The sequence below is a fragment of the Biomphalaria glabrata genome, chromosome 4, assembly GCF_947242115.1.
Source record: "Biomphalaria glabrata chromosome 4, xgBioGlab47.1, whole genome shotgun sequence".
NCBI lineage: Eukaryota > Metazoa > Mollusca > Gastropoda > Planorbidae > Biomphalaria > Biomphalaria glabrata.
In genome coordinates, this window is record NC_074714.1 from 2,219,765 (window position 1) to 2,243,232 (window position 23,468).

The following is a 23,468-nucleotide window of genomic DNA, read 5'->3' on the forward strand; positions in this document are numbered from 1 at the left end:
CCATTATACGCCCATTATATCCAATAGTCTGCCTGGCGTAAGGGATGCGCTCCAGACTTTCATCACGCTTGGCCAGGGTTCGAACACTGCCCACCGCCATCTCCAGTCATCCTGCTGGAACTAGAACTAGGACGCTATAGTCTTCATTTCCTTTTGCAAAGCTTATATCAACTCTGTCTGTCTGTATGTCTGTCCGGTAAAAACGTCGAAACACGTTATTTCTCCCACACCCAATCTAGGATCAAAATGAAACTTTGCAGGATTATTCACTGGCGAAGGCAACCCACGAACCAATTAAAAAAACAAACAATTAGTCAATTAATTACTAATTAATAAAATTGTTTCAACAAATGCATCAGTTGTTAGCGTCAAATTTAATAGAAGACAATAATAATAATAAAAAAATTCATTCTCAAGTGGAGTTTGGGTCTACAGAGTGGGGAGGGGGTATCGTCGAACGAAATTTTACACGTCTGAAGGAAATGTTTGATGTCTGCCTTAGGAGATGGTTGTCAAGAAAACAGATTTTCTGTGCGCGGTGTGGTATTTCCACGCCACCAGCCTGGTAATGAAGATGAAGATGATGAGGTTGGTCTGGTTGATGAGGACGGCGCAGACGAGCAGCAACGTCTTGGCGTTGTTGCTGATGAGGGTCATGTAGGCGGGCATGAAGGCGATCCACAAGATGAGCGTGGTGATGATGCACATGGAGACGAAGCGGCTCTCCCGGAAGTTCTTGGGCAGAGTCTGCGTCTTGAAGGCGAACAGGGAGCACATGATGAGGAGAAAGAAGTCGAAGATGAAAAAGGGCAGGAGGTGGGCTTTCTGGAACTTGCACGAGAGCTCCGTGTAGTTGACCTTCATCTCTGGCTGCGTAATCTCCACCGTCAGAGGGTAAAACATATTCGTGATGTAAAGCTCCGCCGCCTGGGGGAAAAAAAAACAAAAAAAAACTAACTCACAATAGAGTGAAACATGAAATTACAAAACATAGGGATATTTATAGAACAGTGGCTCGGCTATTGAATCGAGGGGTCTCTGCAGGGCGGGCTAGCTATATGGGCAGACGCAAAATCAAACCCCGAGTCTCACCCCCCGTCAGACAGGGTCGTGTGAAGTAGAAATACGTACGCCCACTTCAGGCCGGTGGAAGGGAGCTCTTGTTCGCTTTTGCTGGCCTTAGAGTTTCAAGCGCAATGCACAACTCTACCTGACAATTTCAGATGGCTATATGGACATTCGTGCAAATGCCCGGTGGGCGGTACCCAAAATGGGCCGGAAGGGCTCACACTTTTAACGATAAAAAAGCAATATAAGGCATACTATATTATCTTAAAACGATACAGAGCTCAATGTATGCATTACAGCCACGTCTGAGCGGTCAACTATAGTTACAGTATTTGGGGATAGTATCTTACACAGGGCCGGTCCTAGCATGGCGCTAGAATGATGCTATACCCGGAACGTACTCTCTGTGCAGCAAATTTCCATTAGATTATCAGATAGCTGCAAGATCCCTTGCAGAGGTTTTAGCCGTGCGGCAAATAAATCAATAAATACGTGGATCTGAAAGCGTAAAGAAGCGAGACCAACCGTCGCAGTTGGCCTTAACACTGGCTTACAAAATATGTGGCGGGCTGGGTGATAGTGCTCTGGGGCCCGGACTTGGTTTGCCCATCACTGTTCTAGATGATGCTATAAATTTGTCACTTGTGCATTATCTCGTCAATAAACAAACGGTATTATTCCTTCAAGGGTACCGTCACAAAAAAGCCCTGTATATATATATATATATATATATATATATATATTTAGCCGGATTAGACCCGCGGCCTGCGGGCATTAGTTTGGGTATTGCTGATCTACTGGAATGAATTAAGATCTATGTCGAACTTGGAGAATGTTCCCTTCACAATTTTATTTACTTTGCCATGAAAATAAAAAGAAGAGTTTGAAAACGGGTTTACCCGTTCAGCGGACTTATTCCTATTCACTATAAATGTATGTGAAAACGGGTTTACCCGATTCGTTAATAAGTTTCGTTATTTAATAGAGATACAAGTAACTACTTTTTGTTTATTTTCGGGACTCTCCTGTTTTGGGAGGGAAACTAAACATACACTACAGTATCCGCCATGATGTAAGAAAGGTTTTATGCCAGGTTTTATCAAGATTGGTCAAGCGGTTTTGATTTTTGTTTGGGACATACACAAACACACAAACACACACACACACATACATACATACATACATACATACATACATACATACATACATACATACATACATACATACATACATACATACATACATAAGCCTTACTTTCAGCTTTATATATTAGATAACATTTACAATCAACAAAAAAAAAAAAAAAAGATTTACCTCTAGGATAAGGTGACCGACACATATAATTAAGAGAAACTTTGACCCTGCATATGTAATCTTCTTGTTTTTCTTGGAGAGTTTAAAAATGCGATAAACTCTCACGGCCTTAATGAGCATGGTGAGAAAGAGTATGTTGCAGCTGAACCGGAACAGGAAAAGAGCTATCTTGCAGGCTATATCCGTAGGCTTCATTAAGAATATAGGCACTGCGCAGTAGCCCAGAATGCATGACGCTAACTGAACACAGCTGAGCTCTATGCTGGCGGCCCTGATCACTGGGTGGGCCCTATGGTTAAAATACAACAGGAAAATCACGATGCAGATAACTATGCCGCCCATGGCTAAGCCAATCAGAAGGGCGGCCACTGGGTTGTTCCACCTGTAGTAGTTGGGCGGGATGAAGACGCAGACGGAGTGGCCGTTGATTTCTTGGGGCCAGTAGAGAACGGGGCACTGCTCGCAGACCTGGCTTATGTCGCTGACCTTCTCGTTGTCCTGGCATTGCCTGCAGGACCAGCAGCACTTGGAGATGGTGTATCGATACTCGTTGTAGGCACACTGGGGCATGCAGAAGTAGGTCGGATTAAGTATCTCGAAGCGGAACTGGTATGTGGCCCAGTCCAGCTCCCCCAGCGTGGACAGAGAGTCGTCCTCTATAGATATGGTCGTCACCGGCCTAAGTGGGTCCTTGTCCTTGTTTGACTTCTGGTAGACCAGATAGCTGTCCTCGAGAAAACCTCGTTCGTTGATGCGCACGTAGTGGTCGTAGCCTCGGAGTGAGATGTTCCGAATGGTCTTCGGGAAGGTGTCTATATTGCTCAAGAGACAGTCTTCTGCGTTTTTGGCCGTGAACCTCGGACAGTAGATCGACAGGTGAAGTGCAATAGCTTGAGCAACCATATACGTAGCCAGGTACGTCTGAGAAGACAAAGCCGATGGCATTCCGTGGTTGAGTTTTATGAATCTACGGATACATATAGCATCGTTGCAGTTATATTTAGTCCGAAATAAGGGCACTAACCATGGGTTGGCGCTAGAGTTATCCAAATGCTGGACGTGCTCAGCAAAGCCAGCAGGAATATAAGAAAAAAAATGTATCCCAATCGAACCCTTGATTCCGTCAGGGGAGCTCATAAAGTTCGTCCATTTCTCCAGCCCTATCCAGAGTAGCTTCCCCGTGGAGTCCGTTTTCTTGATAGCGTCCGAGATCCTCTTTAAGACTGGGGCGTCTGCTATAACGAACATGACCTTGGAGCTGTTGTCGTTCTTGACGAAGAACTGCACAAGCTTGGTGACGTTGGTGTCGCTGGTGACCTTGACCTGAGTGTCGATGCAGAATTTGTTGAAGTCGACCATCTTGGACATTTCCCTGAGAAGGTTCTCCGACACAGCGCTCTCGTCATGGATTAGGTTCAAGTAGTACCACTGTTTGTAGGCCAGGTACTTCAAAGCGGCGTGAATCATAAAAGTTTCAGGGGCGGACACGCTCATGAAGTTGGGATAGTAGCTCTGTGAAGGAGAGGAATAGATGTTAACAAGCAACATATAGAAAATACTCTTTTTTTAAAACAAAGCATTCATTAAAGGGAAAGCACCTTTCAATCGATGATATATATATATATATATTGTTATGACATGATTAGGAAGTAGTTAGGAATTAGTTATTTGTTTCGGGAATAGGGTAAAGTTTTAATTAGCGACAAGTGACGTGACAGATCTTTTAAAAAGAAGAACGCTCTAAACGACGCTAGAAGGAAGACGCTTATTGTAGAGTAGTAGACTTGAGTACGACATTATTGACATCGGACGCTTACCTGTTTGAGTATTAAACATATTTGTAGAACAACATATCAGCGTCGACTACCTATTTGATTGTTTCGGCCTTTCGCCGGTGTTACTGAAGTGTTGAGTTCAGCGTTACCTACAGTCAGATCTACACTAGACAGATTGTCAAGAATCAACACCGCGCAGAGGTCTTAACAACGTGGTCCGAAATCTTGTTGGACTTCGTACATGGGAAAGCCCTCACGATTTGCCAAAACCATGACCACTCCATGCAAAACAGCTATCAGGTGCTAAAGAAGGAACTGCTAAACGCATACGGGCACAACGCGGCAACATTCCGAAAGAAGTATTACGAAAACACCCCATCCAGCCAAGTTGATCCACAAACAACTATCAACTCAGAGAAAGACTTCTTCACTAAATGGCTCGGATTCGAGAATGTAGAGAACACCTACGAGGGGTTGAGGAACTTTATCTTGATTGATAATTTTCTCAATAAATGCGATCTCCAGCTGCAGTCTTTTGTAAAAGAAAGGAACCCAAAGGTGTTGGACGAAGTGACAGAAATTATTAGAACATATAAAAAGGCGTATCCCAGCAACCCACTTTCAAATAAAGACAAGAAAAATATTGACTTGGTGGGATATACGCAGGAGAACAAGGATAGGGGTAGAAGCAGAGGGCGAGAGCCACAACCCGTCAGAGGGAATAGTAATAGCGGAAGGGCTAAAGGAGTGACATGTTATACATGTGGAAGGAAAGGGCACATTGCAGTGAACTGCATGAGGTCACAGAGCAGGTCCAGCGGTAGGAACAATTACAGCAATCGGAGTGGTTACAATAACTACAGTAATAACAGAAATAAGGAAAATAGAAGTAAAAGCAGAGAGCAGCAACCCAGAGGTGTGGACAGGGTGTACTTTGTGAAGGGGAACAGTGATAGTTTCACATTTTACCCAGGGTTCATAAATAAGCGGCCGGTACGGGCGGTCCGCGATAGTGGCTGTAACACAATCGTTATCAGGAGTAACTTCATTGAACCACAAGATTATAGAGGGTACCAGAGGAAGGTGGAGTTTGCGGACGGAAGCATCAAGGAATTTGAAGTAGTTAGGGTCTTCATTGAGACGCCATTCTACACTGGATATTGCGAGGGAGTCGCAATGCCCGAGATGAGACAAGACATGTTAATTGGCAATATACCAGGAGTGAAGGAGTGCACAGCAGAGGAGCTAGCAGCATGGCAAAACAAGTATAAACAGATGAACCAGAGCACGGACACCACGCCATACGAGAGCAACATGGTCATGACAAGAGCACAGGGGATAAGGAAAGCAGAGGCGCAAGAAAATAGCATAGAGAGTGGATCGACGGAGACGATGGAGCAACCACGGGGAAACGGACTCGAAAACAACCAACTAGCAGAAACGAAAGAAAATGATTCCAGGAAAGAAGAGCAGGAGGACTTGGAAGAAACAAAGGAAATACCCAGGTTTGCACAGGAGCAAAAGTCGGATAACATAGTTGGAAGGATATATGCCAGGGTGGAAGACAAGAAGAATAATAATCCAATGGAAAAGTTCAAATTTGAAAATGACATACTGGTTAGACAGACAATACTGAATGGGAGGAAAGTGAAACAGTTGGTACTTCCCCAGAAGTATTGGCAAGACGCGCTTGTGATTGTACACGACAATAACATGTCAGCACATAGCGGGACAAAGAAGTGCTTCAAAAACTTGTCCAGACATTTCTTTTGGCCAAACATGAAAACCACTATCGCCAAGTACATAGGCTCATGCGACATATGTCAGAAGAAAGAAGCTAAGGGACGGATGGGTAAGGCACCGTTACAGGCCATGGATGAACCAACGGAACCTTTCCAGAAAATAGCCATCGACATTATAGGTCCATTGACTAAAACGGAAAGTAATAGCAGATACATACTAACAATAATTGACATGTTTACTAGGTACCCGGAAGCGGTGGCATTGTCTAATATAGACACGGAGAACATTATTAATGGCCTAACACAAAAGTGGATAACCAGGTATGGGATGCCGAAGATATTGCTGACGGACAACGCATCTCAGTTCCGGTCGGAACAATTTAAGAAGTGGATGGAGCAGTCAGGCATGCGGCATATGACGTCATCGGTTTACCACGCAGAAGGAAACGGGACCTGCGAGCGGTTTAACGGGGGTCTTAAAAGGGCTCTGGCCAAAATTGTTCAGAACAATCAGAGTCATTGGGATCGGTACATCAATTTCGTACTATTTGCACACAGGAATAATGTACACGAAGCCACACAATTCTCACCCTATGAACTAGTATATGGACGAAAACCTCGGGATGAAATTCAAATTTTTAAGGAGAGTTTTATAACCAACGTCATTGAAACAGAAGAGGATGAAGCAGTACTAGATCTGAAGCAAATTTGGAAGGAAGCCTACGACAACTGCTCCAGATATAAACACAATACACGGGAGAGGGTGAACGAAAAAAGACAAATAAGAACTCTAGAGATAGGAGATAAAGTTCTGATTCTGGTGAATGATTTGAAGAACAAGATAGGCAAACAACGGAAAGGGCCGTACACAATTACTGACAAGACAAGCGCAGTGAATTACAAAGTAGATATTAATGGTAAAGTAAGAACACACCACATCAACAATTTGAAAAGATATATGGAAAGAGATAGAGAGGAAACACATGGAGAACATATGGAAGCAGAAAACAATGGGGAACAGACAGAAGAATGTTTACTAGTGCTAATAGAAGAGGAGAACAAAGACAATGATATTAAAGATATACCGCTGCTGGAAGTGAATAAGAATCAAACATGGGAAAAACTTAACTTGGAGAACTTGTCACAGGAGAAAGCAAGAGATATAAAAAACATGGTCCACGAATTCAAAGAAATTTTTTCGAGCTTACCTGGGAAGACGAACGTTATTAGCCATGATATAAAGCTAATGGAGGATAAGCCCATCTTCATGAGACCGTACAGAGTTCCATTACATCTACAAGAAAAGGTGAAGAAGGAAATAGACAGTTTGTTGAAACTGGGGATTATAGAACCCTCAGTCTCTCCATACGCTTCACCGATAGTGATAGTAAAGAAGAAAAATGGAGATATCAGACTTTGTGTGGACTATAGGAAGTTGAATAAAATAACGGAATTCGATCCGTATCCGATGCCAAATATCGACGATATATTACACAAGCTCTCGAATGCTAAAATCTTCACTAAGCTGGATTTAACGAAGGGATATTGGCAAGTACCACTGACTGAGAGGGCGAAACCATATACAGCATTCACGACGCCGTACGGGACGTTCCAATGGAACTGTATGAGCTTTGGACTAATAAACGCCCCTGCTACGTTCAACAGGATGATGGCATCGGTTGTCGGTAATAGACAGAACGTCATATGTTACCTGGACGACATATGTCTATTCCATGAGAATTGGGAGGACCATTTAAAAGGTATTAGAGATATCTTTAAAGTAATACAAGAGAATGGTTTGACTATCCAGGCTGAGAAAGTAGAAATTGGGTTGGAAGAAATAACATTCTTAGGTCACAGGGTTAAAAACAACGTCATCAGTCCCATAGGAGAAAACATTAAAAAGATATTGGAGCTGGAGATACCTACAACTCAGAAGCAGGTTAAGAGTTTATTAGGGCTGGTAAACTATTACAGGAAATTTATCAGGAACCTGGCAGAAATTGTGAACCCGCTAAATAATTTACTGAGAAAAGGGCAACCACAGAAAGTTACATGTGACTTGGAGTGCAGGGAGGCAATAGAAAAGATTAAAAAGATTTTCTCAACTGACCTGATACTAAGACTGCCGGACAAGGAGAAAGTGTTCTACGTATCAACGGATGCGTCAGGGAGCGCTATTGGGGGATGTTTAATGCAACAATATGAGTGCCTGCATCCCATAGCGTATGTTAGCAGGAAACTGTCAGAAGCGGAGAGAAGATATAGTGTAGTGAAAAGGGAGGCACTGGCAATAGTATGGGTGGTGACAAAGCTAGAAAGTTATTTGTTGGGCAAAGAATTTTGTTTGCTCACTGATCATAAACCTCTCCAGTTCATGCAACAGAAAAGCATGAAGAATGGAAGAATATGTAGATGGTTCCTGATACTGCAGAATTTCAAATTTGAAATAAAGGCAATAAGCGGAAGTATCAATATAGTGGCGGACATGTTGTCTCGAGTTACGTTGAGATAGGTGAAGGAGCATATAACTTGGACACAGTTGAGTTTGTTTAATTTAAGTAATCGAGTTGGCTAGTGGTCATAGTTAGATGGGTATTAGGTTGTGTTAAGGTATTTTTGAATAGGATATTTATGTTATAATATAAATGCTATTGCGTTATTATTAGATTAACTCGTGTTGGTTATTGATTTCGGGTAGTATGTATGAATTGTATGTATGTTGGTATGAATAGAAAGGGCATTTATAAGGCGACGATGTAGTTACATCAAGGAAAAGTAAGTTTTATAATTTATTCTTTGTATTTGATCATGATCATACATCAGTCAAGAGTTAGGTCGTGTGGGGACAAGTAAGTGGAGAGAGGAAATAAAATACACTTGTAGATGCCCGAAAGAACGTTAGGTATATAGTGGGAGAACGAGTATTGATAAATGTCAATTTGTCATATTAGGTAAATTGTCTGTCCTGACGTGTGAGGGAAAGCGGTGTAACCTCTGGAACGTGATGTGATGAAGTATAGATAGACACACCTATAGTGTCAGCGCAAACGAACTATGTCTGCGGTCACCTATGACACATCACATTGGACAGTATCAGTTAGTGACACTTGAGGGAAATATGTGTTCAGAGGAACTTGATTGTGGACACAGAAAGAGAAGTTGAAATCGCAACCAAGACTCAAGTTGTGTTGTCTTTTATGTTTCCCTACATTTTGGCCCTTGCACATTGTAAGACTAAGACAGTAGATTAAAAAATTGACAGGCAATTTTTTTTAGCGGGAGGGGGAGGAGTTGTTATGACATGATTAGGAAGTAGTTAGGAATTAGTTATTTGTTTCGGGAATAGGGTAAAGTTTTAATTAGCGACAAGTGACGTGACAGATCTTTTAAAAAGAAGAACGCTCTAAACGACGCTAGAAGGAAGACGCTTATTGTAGAGTAGTAGACTTGAGTACGACATTATTGACATCGGACGCTTCCCTGTTTGATTATTAAACATATTTGTAGAACAACATATCAGCGTCGACTACCTATTTGATTGTTTCGGCCTTTCGCCGGTGTTACTGAAGTGTTGAGTTCAGCGTTACCTACAGTCAGATCTACACTAGACAGATTGTCAAGAATCAACACCGCGCAGAGGTCTTAACAATATATATATATGAATTTATGGACTTGTCAAGACATAGATAAGAAAGTCTGAGGACGTGGAATAGTGTTATCGTTAGGGTTAGGGTGCACCAGACGACTCTGAGGGTTTTCTGGATGCAGACAGCTATCAATCAAGAAACTTACAAAATCATTCAGTTTGTTATCAAAGGCGTAGACAGTCATCAATCAAGAAACTTACACAATCCCTCAGTCTGTTGTCAAAGGCGTAGACAGTCATCAATCAAGAATATTACACAATCATTCAAACTGTTTCAAAAGGCGTAGACAGTTATCAATCAAGAATATTACACAATCATTCAAACTGTTTCAAAAGGCGTAGACAGTTATCAATCAAGAATATTACACAATCATTCAAACTGTTGTCAAAGGCGCGTAGACAGTCATCAATTAAGAAACTTACACAATCATTCAAACTGTTTCAAAAGGCGTAGACAGTCATCAATCAAGAATATTACACAATCATTCAAACTGTTTCAAAAGGCGTAGACAGTCATTAATCAAGAATATTACACAATCATTCAAACTGTTTTCAAAGGAGTAGACAGACACCATTTAAGAAACTTACAAAATCATTCAGTTTGTTATCAAAGGCGTAGACAGTCATCAATCAAGAAACTTACACAATCCCTCAGTCTGTTATCAAAGCCGTAGACAGTCATCAATCAAGAAACTTACACAATCCCTCAGTCTGTTGTCAAAGCCGTAGACAGTCATCAATCAAGAAACTTACACAATCCCTCAGTCTGTTGTCAAAGCCGTAGACAGTCATCAATCAAGAAACTTACACATTCCCTCATTCTGTTGTCAAAGGCGTAGACAGTCATCAATCAAGAAACTTACACAATCCCTCAGTCTGTTATCAAAGGCGTCATCAATCAAGAAACTTACACAATCCCTCAGTCTGTTATCAAAGGCGTAGACAGTCGTCAATCAAGAAACTTACAAAATCACTCAGTCTGTTATCAAAGGCGTAGACAGTCATCAATCAAGAAACTTACACAATCCCTCAGTCTGTTATCAAAGGCGTAGACAGTCGTCAATCAAGAAACTAACAAAATCACTCAGTCTGTTGTCAAAGGCGTAGACAGTCGGCAATCAAGAAACTTACACAATCCCTCAGTTTGTTATCAAAGGCGTAGACAGTCGTCAATCAAGAAACTTACAAAATCACTCAGCCTGTTGTCAAAGGTGCAGACAGTCATCAATCAAGAAACTTACAAAATCCCTCAGTTTGTTGTCAAAGGTGCAGACAGTCGTCAATCAAGAAACTAACAAAATCACTCAGTTTGTTGTCAAAGGTGCAGACAGTCATCAATCAAGAAACTTACAAAATCACCCAGTCTGTTGTCAAAGGCGCAGACAGTCATCAATCAAGAAACTTACAAAATCCCTCAGTCTGTTATCAAAGGCGTAGACAGTCATCAATCAAGAAACTTACACAATCCCTCAGTTTGTTATCAAAGGCGTAGACAGTCGTCAATCAAGAAACTTACACAATCACTCAGCCTGTTGTCAAAGGTGCAGACAGTCATCAATCAAGAAACTTACAAAATCCCTCAGTCTGTTGTCAAAGGTGCAGACAGTCGTCAATCAAGAAACTTACACAATCCCTCAGTCTGTTATCAAAGGTGCAGACAGTCATCAATCAAGAAACTTACAAAATCCCTCAGTCTGTTATCAAAGGTGCAGACAGTCGTCAATCAAGAAACTTACACAATCCCTCAGTCTGTTATCAAAGGTGCAGACAGTCATCAATCAAGAAACTTACAAAATCCCTCAGTCTGTTATCAAAGGTGCAGACAGTCGTCAATCAAGAAACTTACACAATCCCTCAGTCTGTTATCAAAGGTGCAGACAGTCGTCAATCAAGAAACTTACAAAATCCCTCAGTCTGTTGTCAAAGGTGCAGACAGTCGTCAATCAAGAAACTTACACAATCCCTCAGTCTGTTATCAAAGGCGTCATCAATCAAGAAACTTACAAAATCCCTCAGTTTGTTGTCAAAGGCGTAGACAGTCGTCAATCAAGAAACTTACACAATCACTCAGTCTGTTGTCAAAGGTGCAGACAGTCGTCAATCAAGAAACTTACACAATCCCTCAGTTTGTTGTCAAAGGCGTAGACAGTCGTCAATCAAGAAACTTACACAATCACTCAGTCTGTTATCAAAGGCGTCATCAATCAAGAAACTTACACAATCCCTCAGTCTGTTATCAAAGGCGTAAACAGTCGTCAATCAAGAAACTAACAAAATCACTCAGTCTGTTATCAAAGGCGTAGACAGTCGGCAATCAAGAAACTTACACAATCCCTCAGTCTGTTATCAAAGGCGTCATCAATCAAGAAACTAACAAAATCTTTCAGTCTGTTATCAAAGGCGTAGACAGTCGTCATTCAAGAAACTTACACAATCCCTCAGTCTGTTATCAAAGGCGTAGACAGTCGTCAATCAAGAAACTAACAAAATCACTCAGTCTGTTGTCAAAGGCGTAGACAGTCGGCAATCAAGAAACTTACACAATCCCTCAGTTTGTTATCAAAGGCGTAGACAGTCGTCAATCAAGAAACTTACAAAATCACTCAGCCTGTTGTCAAAGGTGCAGACAGTCATCAATCAAGAAACTAACAAAATCCCTCAGTTTGTTGTCAAAGGTGCAGACAGTCATCAATCAAGAAACTTACAAAATCACCCAGTCTGTTGTCAAAGGCGCAGACAGTCATCAATCAAGAAACTTACAAAATCCCTCAGTCTGTTATCAAAGGCGTAAACAGTCATCAATCAAGAAACTTACACAATCCCTCAGTTTGTTATCAAAGGCGTAGACAGTCGTCAATCAAGAAACTTACAAAATCACTCAGCCTGTTGTCAAAGGTGCAGACAGTCATCAATCAAGAAACTTACAAAATCCCTCAGTTTGTTGTCAAAGGTGCAGACAGTCGTCAATCAAGAAACTAACAAAATCACTCAGTTTGTTGTCAAAGGTAAAGACAGTCATCAATCAAGAAACTTACAAAATCACCCAGTCTGTTGTCAAAGGCGCAGACAGTCATCAATCAAGAAACTTACAAAATCCCTCAGTCTGTTATCAAAGGCGTAGACAGTCATCAATCAAGAAACTTACACAATCCCTCAGTTTGTTATCAAAGGCGTAGACAGTCGTCAATCAAGAAACTTACAAAATCACTCAGCCTGTTGTCAAAGGTGCAGACAGTCATCAATCAAGAAACTTACAAAATCCCTCAGTCTGTTGTCAAAGGTGCAGACAGTCGTCAATCAAGAAACTTACACAATCCCTCAGTCTGTTATCAAAGGTGCAGACAGTCATCAATCAAGAAACTTACAAAATCCCTCAGTCTGTTATCAAAGGTGCAGACAGTCGTCAATCAAGAAACTTACACAATCCCTCAGTCTGTTATCAAAGGTGCAGACAGTCATCAATCAAGAAACTTACAAAATCCCTCAGTCTGTTATCAAAGGTGCAGACAGTCGTCAATCAAGAAACTTACACAATCCCTCAGTCTGTTATCAAAGGTGCAGACAGTCGTCAATCAAGAAACTTACAAAATCCCTCAGTCTGTTGTCAAAGGTGCAGACAGTCGTCAATCAAGAAACTTACACAATACCTCAGTCTGTTATCAAAGGCGTCATCAATCAAGAAACTTACAAAATCCCTCAGTTTGTTGTCAAAGGCGTAGACAGTCGTCAATCAAGAAACTTACACAATCACTCAGTCTGTTGTCAAAGGTGCAGACAGTCGTCAATCAAGAAACTTACACAATCCCTCAGTTTGTTGTCAAAGGCGTAGACAGTCGTCAATCAAGAAACTTACACAATCACTCAGTCTGTTATCAAAGGCGTCATCAATCAAGAAACTTACACAATCCCTCAGTCTGTTATCAAAGGCGTAAACAGTCGTCAATCAAGAAACTAACAAAATCACTCAGTCTGTTATCAAAGGCGTAGACAGTCGGCAATCAAGAAACTTACACAATCCCTCAGTCTGTTATCAAAGGCGTCATCAATCAAGAAACTAACAAAATCACTCAGTCTGTTATCAAAGGCGTAGACAGTCGTCAATCAAGAAACTTACACAATCCCTCAGTCTGTTATCAAAGGCGTAGACAGTCGTCAATCAAGAAACTAACAAAATCACTCAGTCTGTTGTCAAAGGCGTAGACAGTCGGCAATCAAGAAACTAACACAATCTCTCAGTTTGTTATCAAAGGCGTAGACAGTCGTCAATCAAGAAACTTACACAATCCCTCAGTTTGTTATCAAAGGCGTCATCAATCAAGAAACTTACACAATCCCTCAGTCTGTTATCAAAGGCGTCATCAATCAAGAAACTTACACAATCCCTCAGTTTGTTATCAAAGGCGTCATCAATCAAGAAACTTACACAATCCCTCAGTTTGTTATCAAAGGCGTCATCAATCAAGAAACTAACAAAATCACTCAGTCTGTTATCAAAGGCGTAGACAGTCGGCAATCAAGAAACTAACAAAATCCCTCAGTCTGTTATCAAAGGCGTAGACAGTCGTCAATCAAGAAACTTACACAATCCCTCAGTCTGTTATCAAAGGCGTCATCAATCAAGAAACTAACAAAATCACTCAGTCTGTTATCAAAGGCGTCATCAATCAAGAAACTAACAAAATCACTCAGTCTGTTATCAAAGGCGTAGACAGTCGGCAATCAAGAAACTTACACAATCCCTCAGTCTGTTATCAAAGGCGTCATCAATCAAGAAACTAACAAAATCACTCAGTCTGTTATCAAAGGCGTAGACAGTCGGCAATCAAGAAACTTACACAATCCCTCAGTCTGTTATCAAAGGCGTAGACAGTCGTCAATCAAGAAACTAACAAAATCACTCAGTCTGTTATCAAAGGCGTAGACAGTCGGCAATCAAGAAACTTACACAATCCCTCAGTCTGTTATCAAAGGCGTCATCAATCAAGAAACTTACAAAATCACTCAGTCTGTTATCAAAGGCGTAGACAGTCGGCAATCAAGAAACTTACACAATCCCTCAGTCTGTTATCAAAGGCGTCATCAATCAAGAAACTAACAAAATCACTCAGTCTGTTGTCAAAGGCGTAGACAGTCGTCAATCAAGAAACTTACACAATCCCTCAGTCTGTTATCAAAGGCGTAGACAGTCGTCAATCAAGAAACTAACAAAATCACTCAGTCTGTTGTCAAAGGCGTCATTAATCAAGAAACTTACAAAATCACTCAGTCTGTTGTCAAAGGCGCAGACAGTCATCACTCAAGAAACTAACAAAATCACTCAGTCTGTTGTCAAAGGCGCAGACAGTCATCACTCAAGAAACTTACACAATCCCTCAGTCTGTTGTCAAAGGCGCAGACAGTCATCACTCAAGAAACTTACACAATCCCTCAGTCTGTTGTCAAAGGCGCAGACAGTCATCACTCAAGAAACTTACACAATCCCTCAGTCTGTTGTCAAAGGTGCAGACAGTCATCACTCAAGAAACTTACACAATCCCTCAGTCTGTTGTCAAAGGTGCAGACAGTCATCACTCAAGAAACTTACAAAATCACCCAGTCTGCTGTCAAAGGCGCAGTCATCACTCAAGAAACTTACAAAATCACCCAGTCTGCTGTCAAAGGCGCAGACAGTCATCACTCAAGAAACTTACAAAATCACTCAGTCTGTTGTCAAAGGCGTAGAAAGCCATCAGCGGTATCTTGCCAGTGTTGAGAACTTGTGCAGCTGGCATCGTTGTGGTGCTCTCGTCTGTTCCTATCACCGCCACCACTTTGAACGACTGGAGGTAGGTGGTGATGTCTGGAGAACAAATAGAGCAGACCATAAAAAACTGCTGAGGACAAGAGTAGAGGTTCTCATGTTACACCTTGAGTAGCCTCCAAAAAATCTTCAGATCTTTAAACAATTTTATTACACTCTGTTACTTTAAGGTCATCCCCTCAGTTGTGGCTTCACATTACATGGGATTCACTGGACTTTATCCTTGGGCAGGATCAAGACACTGTCTCCCAAAGACAGTCATAACATGATAAGGAATTATAAGCTGAATGGACCTCATTCACCAATCGTAAACAAACAACATTTAGCAACGTGGTTCTCTATCTCTTCTATACAAATTACGTAATCCGTAAAGGCTATCACGTGATACGTTTTTTAAAAATTGTTTTTATCAATATTATCACGTGGCTATATGTTGTTTGTTTACGATTGGTGAATGAGGCCCATTATTCCCCTTTATTGTTTATAGAAAAAAAGTCTGTAAACAACTATAAAACCTATTTATTTACATAAGCAGCTCCCTGGCACAGTGGTTACCGTGTTGGCTTGTGGAGGCTGAGGAGACCTTAACCCTAGAGTTCGAATTCAGGTCGCCGATTTTTTTATTTTTTTTTTTTTATAAATACATGTAAAAAGCGATCACCCAGATACCCCTCTCTTCTTTCTCCCCTTACCTCTTTCCAACTGGTCAAGACAAGTGATAGGATTATTGCGAAAGCTAAGAGCATGTCATCGCGCTAAACAATACAAACGGAAACGTGTTTCTAATCCCACAGACTTATTATTGTTAGACTAGATCTATAACAAAATTTAATTATAAGACTGATCTAAACTAATTGATACAGCTCGATTTTAATATAAGCTTTTGATTTTTTTTTTACTTCAAACCCAAAGTCGAATTTAAAAGAAAGGTTTGAGCTCACGACCTATGGAAACTCGTCTCCATCCGCCTGTCTGAACAAACTTCTGTCTGGAAAATATCCAATCAAATGTAATTATTCCATACATATTACAGATGGCTCACATTCCAAGATGCTCGGATAAGAAGTGAGGCCGATGACCGAGCACTCCGGGGAAACCTCCCCATATTCTTTTTCTGTGCCGCATTAGCCCTGCAGGTGTCCGCCCTATAAAACGGTTCCTAGAGAGAACAGTGTAAGAATAGTGACGTGTTTGTTGGGGATTTCTTCCATCTCCGCCTGTGCAATGGCCTCGGTCCTTAGGCACCCCAACTGGGAATCTTTTTAGCTTCCCTAACGGCCGTCTCCACCCGAGCGCCACGGTATGGCTGAGAAGCACTTCCCGGGTTTTAGTGCATCTAAAAAAAAAAGCTTTTGCAACAAGCTGAAATTTTGCACAATTATTTCCTTGACCTGACAACACAAGAAACAATTTTGAAAATCAACCAATTAGTTAATTACCTATTGTTAATAAATTATTTTGTTTGGTATCTCGAACAAGATAAAAATAATTTTAATTGGCAGAAGTGGTGGTATAAGCTGAATTAGTTCCCCTTATATATGTTTACGTTTGAGTCTTAGTGAATACAAACCTGAAAAATTGAAAGAGAGTCCAGAAACAATAGATAACTATATAATCTTCTACATTCAGCAGAGTGGTTAACGTGTCGGCTTGAGAAGCCTGGGAAAGCTTCAGCTACAAGCTCGAATTCAGGTCATTCCCGCTTTTATTTATTCTTAAAAATGCTTTCTTATTGTTAGTCTAGATCTATTAAAAAAAAAATTAATTACATGACTGATCCAAGCTTACTTAAAAAGTAAGTAAACTTAAAAAAGCTTTGTTTTTTTAAAGTATTTTTTTTTTTATTTTCTTGTGAGGTGATGACGATGTTAAAACTTCTGAGCCGATCGAAATGAAACATTTCTGAGATGTTGAGAGCCTCAGACTTACTTGTATCCAGGTAGTCTTCTGTATTTGAGTTTGGCGTAAATCTCAGAGCTTGCAAAGCTGCCACCGTCTCTTTCTTGCAAGCATCAGTCATGACAAAACCCAAGCTTAACTGAGGCAGAACAGTTTTTTCCTAAACATTTTATTGAAAGAAAAGAGAAAGGAAATTTATTACCTAAGCTAGAAAATACGTTAGCTTAAAGAAACAGACGTGAAACATAATGCAACAAACAGACGTGAAACATAATGCAACAAACAGACGTCAAACATAATGAAACAAACAGATAGAAAACATAATGCAACAAACAGGAAATATAAAGCAACAGGTTTGGATGGAGGTTTGGATTCAGAGTTTTCCTTCTCCTAGATGGGTAGCCAACCAAAGCTAACGAGGCCCTCCTGCATTTTATAGATAATGGAGGGCTTAGAACCATTACCACTTCCGAACAGTACACCAACAAAACAGCGACAGAACTTAATGAATTCATGAACAGAACATCAACAAAACAGCGACAGAACTTAATGAATTCATGAACAGTACACCAACAAAACAGCGACAGAACTTAATGAATTCATGAACAGAACATCAACAAAACAGCGACAGAACTTAATGAATTCATGAACAGTACACCAATAAAACAGCGACAGAACTTAATGAATTCATGAACAGAACATCAACAAAACAGCGACAGAACTTAATGAATTCATGAACAGAACACCAACAAAACAGCGACAGAACTTAATGAATTCATGAACAGTACACCAACAAAACAGCGACAGAACTTAATGAATTCATGAAAAGAACATCAACAAAACAGCGACAGAACTTAATGAATTCATGAACAGAACACCAACAAAACAGAGACAGAACTTAATGAATTCATGAAAAGAACATCAACAAAACAGCGACAGAACTTAATGAATTCATGAACAGAACACCAATAAAACAGCGACAGAACTTAATGAATTCATGAACAGTACACCAACAAAACAGCGCCAGAACTTAATGAATTCATGAGCAGAACACCAATAAAACAGCGACAGAACTTAATGAATTCATGAAAAGAACATCAACAAAACAGCGACAGAACTTAATGAATTCATGAACAGAACACCAACAAAACAGCGACAGAACTTAATGAATTCATGAACAGAACATCAACAAAACAGCGACAGAACTTAATGAATTCATGAACAGTACACCAATAAAACAGCGACAGAACTTAATGAATTCATGAACAGAACATCAACAAAACAGCGACAGAACTTAATGAATTCATGAACAGAACACCAACAAAACAGCGACAGAACTTAATGAATTCATGAACAGTACACCAACAAAACAGCGACAGAACTTAATGAATTCATGAAAAGAACATCAACAAAACAGCGACAGAACTTAATGAATTCATGAACAGAACACCAACAAAACAGCGACAGAACTTAATGAATTCATGAAAAGAACATCAACAAAACAGCGACAGAACTTAATGAATTCATGAACAGAACACCAATAAAACAGCGACAGAACTTAATGAATTCATGAACAGTACACCAACAAAACAGCGCCAGAACTTAATGAATTCATGAGCAGAACACCAATAAAACAGCGACAGAACTTAATGAATTCATGAACAGAACACCAACAAAACAGCGACCGGTTTTAATGTATATAAAAATAGAACACCAACAGCGACAAAACTTCGAGACAAAACTTGAGTCAGTAAAAGTATTGAACTCACGCTGTTAATTCTGTCCAAGGCAAACGCAATGGACTCGGTCAGTTCTATGGGCAGAAAGCTGGACACCATATCCCCGCAGGTTTTGGAAGCGTCATAGTCGGTCATCGAGAGGATGACCCCGATGTTGACGTCACCCTTTTTTATATACAACTTGTCTGTCATCTTCGGGACCACGAAGTACGCTTGGGTCAAGGCCACATTTAGGGCTGTGCACAGCAGACGATATGCGATCACGTGATTGATGATCATCTCATACTGTTGAAAGGAACAAGCTGCCAGTCACTTTGGAACGCCGGGAAGGCCCTTGTCAGGATTATAAAGTTAAATACAAATTAATTCAATTAAAAAGGTTAATACCTAGAATCAAAGAGGGAGAAAGACGAAGCCAGCCCTTGGACATATTTGTCGCCACACTTGTACGTTCGAATCAACTTTAAATGTTTCGGAGGGTTGTTGATGGTCGTTGACTTGTAGCACCAAGCTTCTGGTAGGTAACTTAACCGTATTATATTTTAACTCCTTCTCTCCTAATCGACGATACCATCGTTGATTTTACCTCATTACATTAAATTATATATTTAATTAGTTTAAACTTGACTTTGTGTTATATAAAAAGAGCATTCATTCCCCCCCCCCTTTAATTCTATACTAAATACAACATTTTCTGATAACAAACAACAAAGTTATTGAGGCCAACCATTACAGGGTAGTGAAATAGTTATGAGCAATAAAGAATCCATTCGAAACGTGGAAATATAATTACGGAGAGAAAGAGTTAACTTATTAAGCTTAAAATAACTTAACAACTTTTGTGTGCATTGAACTAATTATGACTTTAATTACAATGTTAAACAAGTTTAAATTAAGATGAAATGGAATACAAAATATTTTACAACAAAATCTAACTAAACATAAAGAACACGTCTTTTCACTCTGGCATTCTGAAGACGTCTCTCTCGTTCTGCGCATCACTTACGGCAGTATCGCGTATCTTGCATCATTCACACAGCGTAGGCACCAACCAATCGCTAGCTTCTTCTCACCATCAACATAGAAACACACACACACGCACTATAACTCGGGTTTTTAGAGCGAGAGGCGGAGTGTGTGAAATAGTGCTGAGTGTGTGAAGTGTGTGGAGTAACGCAGAGTGTGTGTAGCAGTGTTAAATGTGTGTCACTAAGCCTGAGACCAGGGCCGACCTTAGGCCACTGCAACTTATGCGGCCGCAGTGGGCCCTCCCTTTCATAGGCCCCGCGCTAAACCTGGGTGTAAATTATTAAATTAAACCATTATAACTTATATGTAATAACACGGCCTCCTGGAAATCTCCTGAAATTGCAAAATATACAAAAAGTCATGAAAATCTTGTGAAACTATTAAAATATCTTGAAAGCTCATAAAAATCTCCTGAAAAATAGACAAAATTATGATTTTAGGGTGCAAATCGTACGGGCAATAAAAAAAACCCCGGCATTGTCAGCTTTCATTTAAAAACACTTTATTGCCAAGACGAATGTATTTTCTAATACAAAATCTTAATTTTGACAATATGCTTATCCCTACCCAGACTGGGCCCGCGCAATCCGTTTCGCATCTGGCCCCGTAATCGTTAAGGCCGGCCCTGCCTACCACCACTTCAGTTAAGTACTATTTCTTTCCCTTTTGAGATACCAAGCAAAGTATTTTTTTACTAGATCTAATAGTTAATTAACTAATTTTTTTTTAAAAATTGATTCTTGTGTTGTTTAGTAATTGTGCAAAATTTAAGCTTGATTCGAGATTGGGTGTCGAAGAAATAACGTGTACAAACTTTTTGGCCAGAGAGAAAGACGCACAGTCTGGTCACAGACAGACAAACACACAGACAGATAGAATGAGCTGATAGAAGCGTTGTAAATATGTCGACAAACGTCTGTCTCTACTGTGTGGCTCTGTGGTCAAGCGCTTAGCATAGCTCCGGGGCATTACTAAGAGAGTTTTATTTTCATGGTTTAAATTTCATGGTCTAAATTTCATGGTTTAAATTTCATGGTATAAATTTCATGGTTTAAATTTCATGGTTTCTATTTCGTCAAAATTTCAGCCTATACAATTTATTCTTAAAATGTTATTCTTTCTTACTAGAAGTTATAAATAAAACTATCAAAATTAAAAAAGAATAAAAAAAAACACTAGCTTATATAAAAGAAAAACTGCATACAGTTACAGCCATATCTCTCAATACTGTAAGATTTAGTTCTTTTCCTGCATCAAACAAAATTAAGTAATTACTTCTTATTAATTCATTAATTGTTCAATTCTTTTATTGATTCACCTGTTGTTATGCGAAAAAGAATAATTGTGTAAAGTCTCAACTTGAACCGAGAATGGGAAGTGGGAGAAATAACGTGTATACAAAATTTGTGCCAGACACCGAGACAGACATGCAGACAGAGTGAGTTGATAAAAGATTTGTAATAACCTACCTCGGCACAAAGATGAAATTAATTAATTTTTTTCAAAGCGAAATAAATGTAATTAATTCCCACATAAGTAAATCAATATGACTAGATTTACAGCCAGATCCGATATAGGTTAATAAAAAGTCTGGTTCTTAACAATAAAGTCATAGCGAAATTAGATCTAATCTAGATATAATATCCCCCCAAGTGGGTCCAGGTCATCCTACTATAGTCAAGCGTTTTTCAATTCCGCCCCTAACTAGATCTAGTTAAACGCGGCCGCAAGATGTTTGCCAGTTCAAGGGGAAAGTACTCGATAATACAAGTACAGCTGTTTTCTTGTAAAACATAGACATCGAAGTTAATCCAGTGGATGTCATTGGGAAAGAAATAGATCAAGATACATGATATAAACATGGCGCATTCATTTCCTGTCAGTGTTACTTGGTGCGAACGGAACCATTTTTAGCAAGGACAATTCAAAGGGAAGCTATTATTGAAAACAGGCGCAGAAGACGGAAAGAAAACTTAAATAGACCGCCAGCGGACAAAGGATTTGTCTGCACAAGATGTGGGTCGTGGCTAGGTCTGGGTAGTCATGTGAAACACTGCATTTATCCTTAATCTTCAGAATCGAAGACATGGCCATTGTCATTATTTTTGTTATTTTTTAATAGAAGAGAGCACCTGGCTGCATGCGGCGTCGGAACGAGACAGCTGGAGGTCACTCACGAAGGCCGCGGGATACTCATTTGAGACCAAAAGAAAATCTGCTGCCGAGGATAAACGCAGATGACGAAAAGAGAATCTAAATAAGACCACCGGAGGACAATGGTTATGCTTGCCCTGGATGTGGCAAAATATGCAGGTCACAGCTGGGGCTGCGCAGCCACGGGAAATACTGTATTCCTCATTAATCTTCGGACTCGAAGACAAACCTTGTATATAATACAGACGTTACTTCAAAAAAAAAGATTATTACATCCTATGTGTGTCTATTATCTTATCTTATCTTATCTTATATAATACAGACGTTACTTCAAAAAAGAAGACGATTACGTCCTACGCGTCATCCATCTAGTCATGCATGTTAACCAGTGACTTAAAATCTGCCAAGTCATTTGCTTTCCTGGCTGATTCAGGCAACCCATTCCATGCTCTAATAGCACTAGGGAAGAAATTTGTCCTATCATGTGGCCCGATTAAAGAAAAAAATGAGCGATTTTATAGCGAAGGTAAGCGATGTTAAGCTGTAGGAAAGCGATAGTATCGCAAAGCTCAGCGATGGTAAAGTGATGTTAATGTGATGGTAAAGTGATGTTAATGCGATGGTAAAGTGATGTTAATGTGATGGTAAAGTGATGTTAATGTGATGGTAAAGTAATGTTAATGTGATGGTAAAGTGATGTTAATGTGATGGTAATGTGATGGTAAAGTGATGTTAATGTGATGGTAAAGTGATGTTAATGTGATGTTAATGTGATGATAAAATAATGTTAATGTGATGGTAAAGTGATGTTAATGTGATGGTAAAGTGATGTTAATGTGATGGTAAAGTGATGTTAATGTGATGATAAAATAATGTTAATGTGATGGTAAATTGATGTTAATGTGATGGTAAAGTAATGTTAATGTGATGGTAAAGTGATGTTAATGTGATGGTAAAGTGATGTTAATGTGATGGTAAAGTGATGGTAAAGTGATGTTAATGTGATGATAAAGTAATGTTAATGTGATGGTAAAGTGATGTTAATGTGATGGTAAAGTGATGTTAATGTGATGGTAAAGTGATGTTAATGTGATGGTAAAGTGATGTTAATGTGATGGTAAAGTGGTGTTAATGTTATGGTAAAGTGATGTTAATGTGATGGTAAAGTGATGTTAATATGATGGTAAAATGATGTTAATGTGATGGTAAAGTGATGTTAATATGATGGTAAGTGTTGAGAAAAAGATGATAGTGATGTAAAAATGAATATAAGTGATGTACAAGAAATGTAAGCCATGT

The 23,468-nt window shown here is 39.8% G+C and overlaps 1 protein-coding gene across 2 annotated transcripts; it reads right to left on the reverse strand.

Annotated features, from left to right (window-relative positions):
- Window positions 1-367: 367 nt before the first annotated feature.
- Window positions 368-21,879, reverse strand: LOC106061097 (metabotropic glutamate receptor-like). 2 transcript variants are annotated; one of them, XM_056027753.1, is made up of 6 exons: window positions 21,485-21,879; window positions 19,017-19,271; window positions 17,278-17,407; window positions 15,239-15,387; window positions 2,383-3,894; window positions 368-927 (listed from the first exon to the last, which is right to left on the reverse strand). In XM_056027753.1, the coding sequence occupies exons 2-6, from the start codon at window positions 19,263-19,265 to the stop codon at window positions 499-501; spliced, it is 2,469 nt and encodes an 822-aa protein (XP_055883728.1). In that variant the 5' UTR covers window positions 19,266-19,271; window positions 21,485-21,879; the 3' UTR covers window positions 368-498. The 2 variants fall into 2 exon arrangements, with proteins under 2 accessions (XP_055883728.1, XP_055883727.1); XM_056027752.1 differs by having other exon boundaries at window positions 19,017-19,319.
- Between the last annotated feature and the right edge of the window lie 1,589 nt (window positions 21,880-23,468).

Bases quoted from the DNA above. Each gene is read 5' to 3' on its own strand.
- LOC106061097 (XM_056027753.1), bottom strand. From the start codon at position 19,265: ATGATCATCAATCACGTGATCGCATATCGTCTGCTGTGCACAGCCCTA. The intron at 15,388-17,277 runs GTAAGTCTGAGG...TTTGTTCTCCAG, and splicing joins AGAAGACTACCTGGATACAA to ACATCACCACCTACCTCCAG. The intron at 928-2,382 runs GTAAATCTTTTT...TTTTTCCCCCAG, and splicing joins TCGGTCACCTTATCCTAGAG to GCGGCGGAGCTTTACATCAC.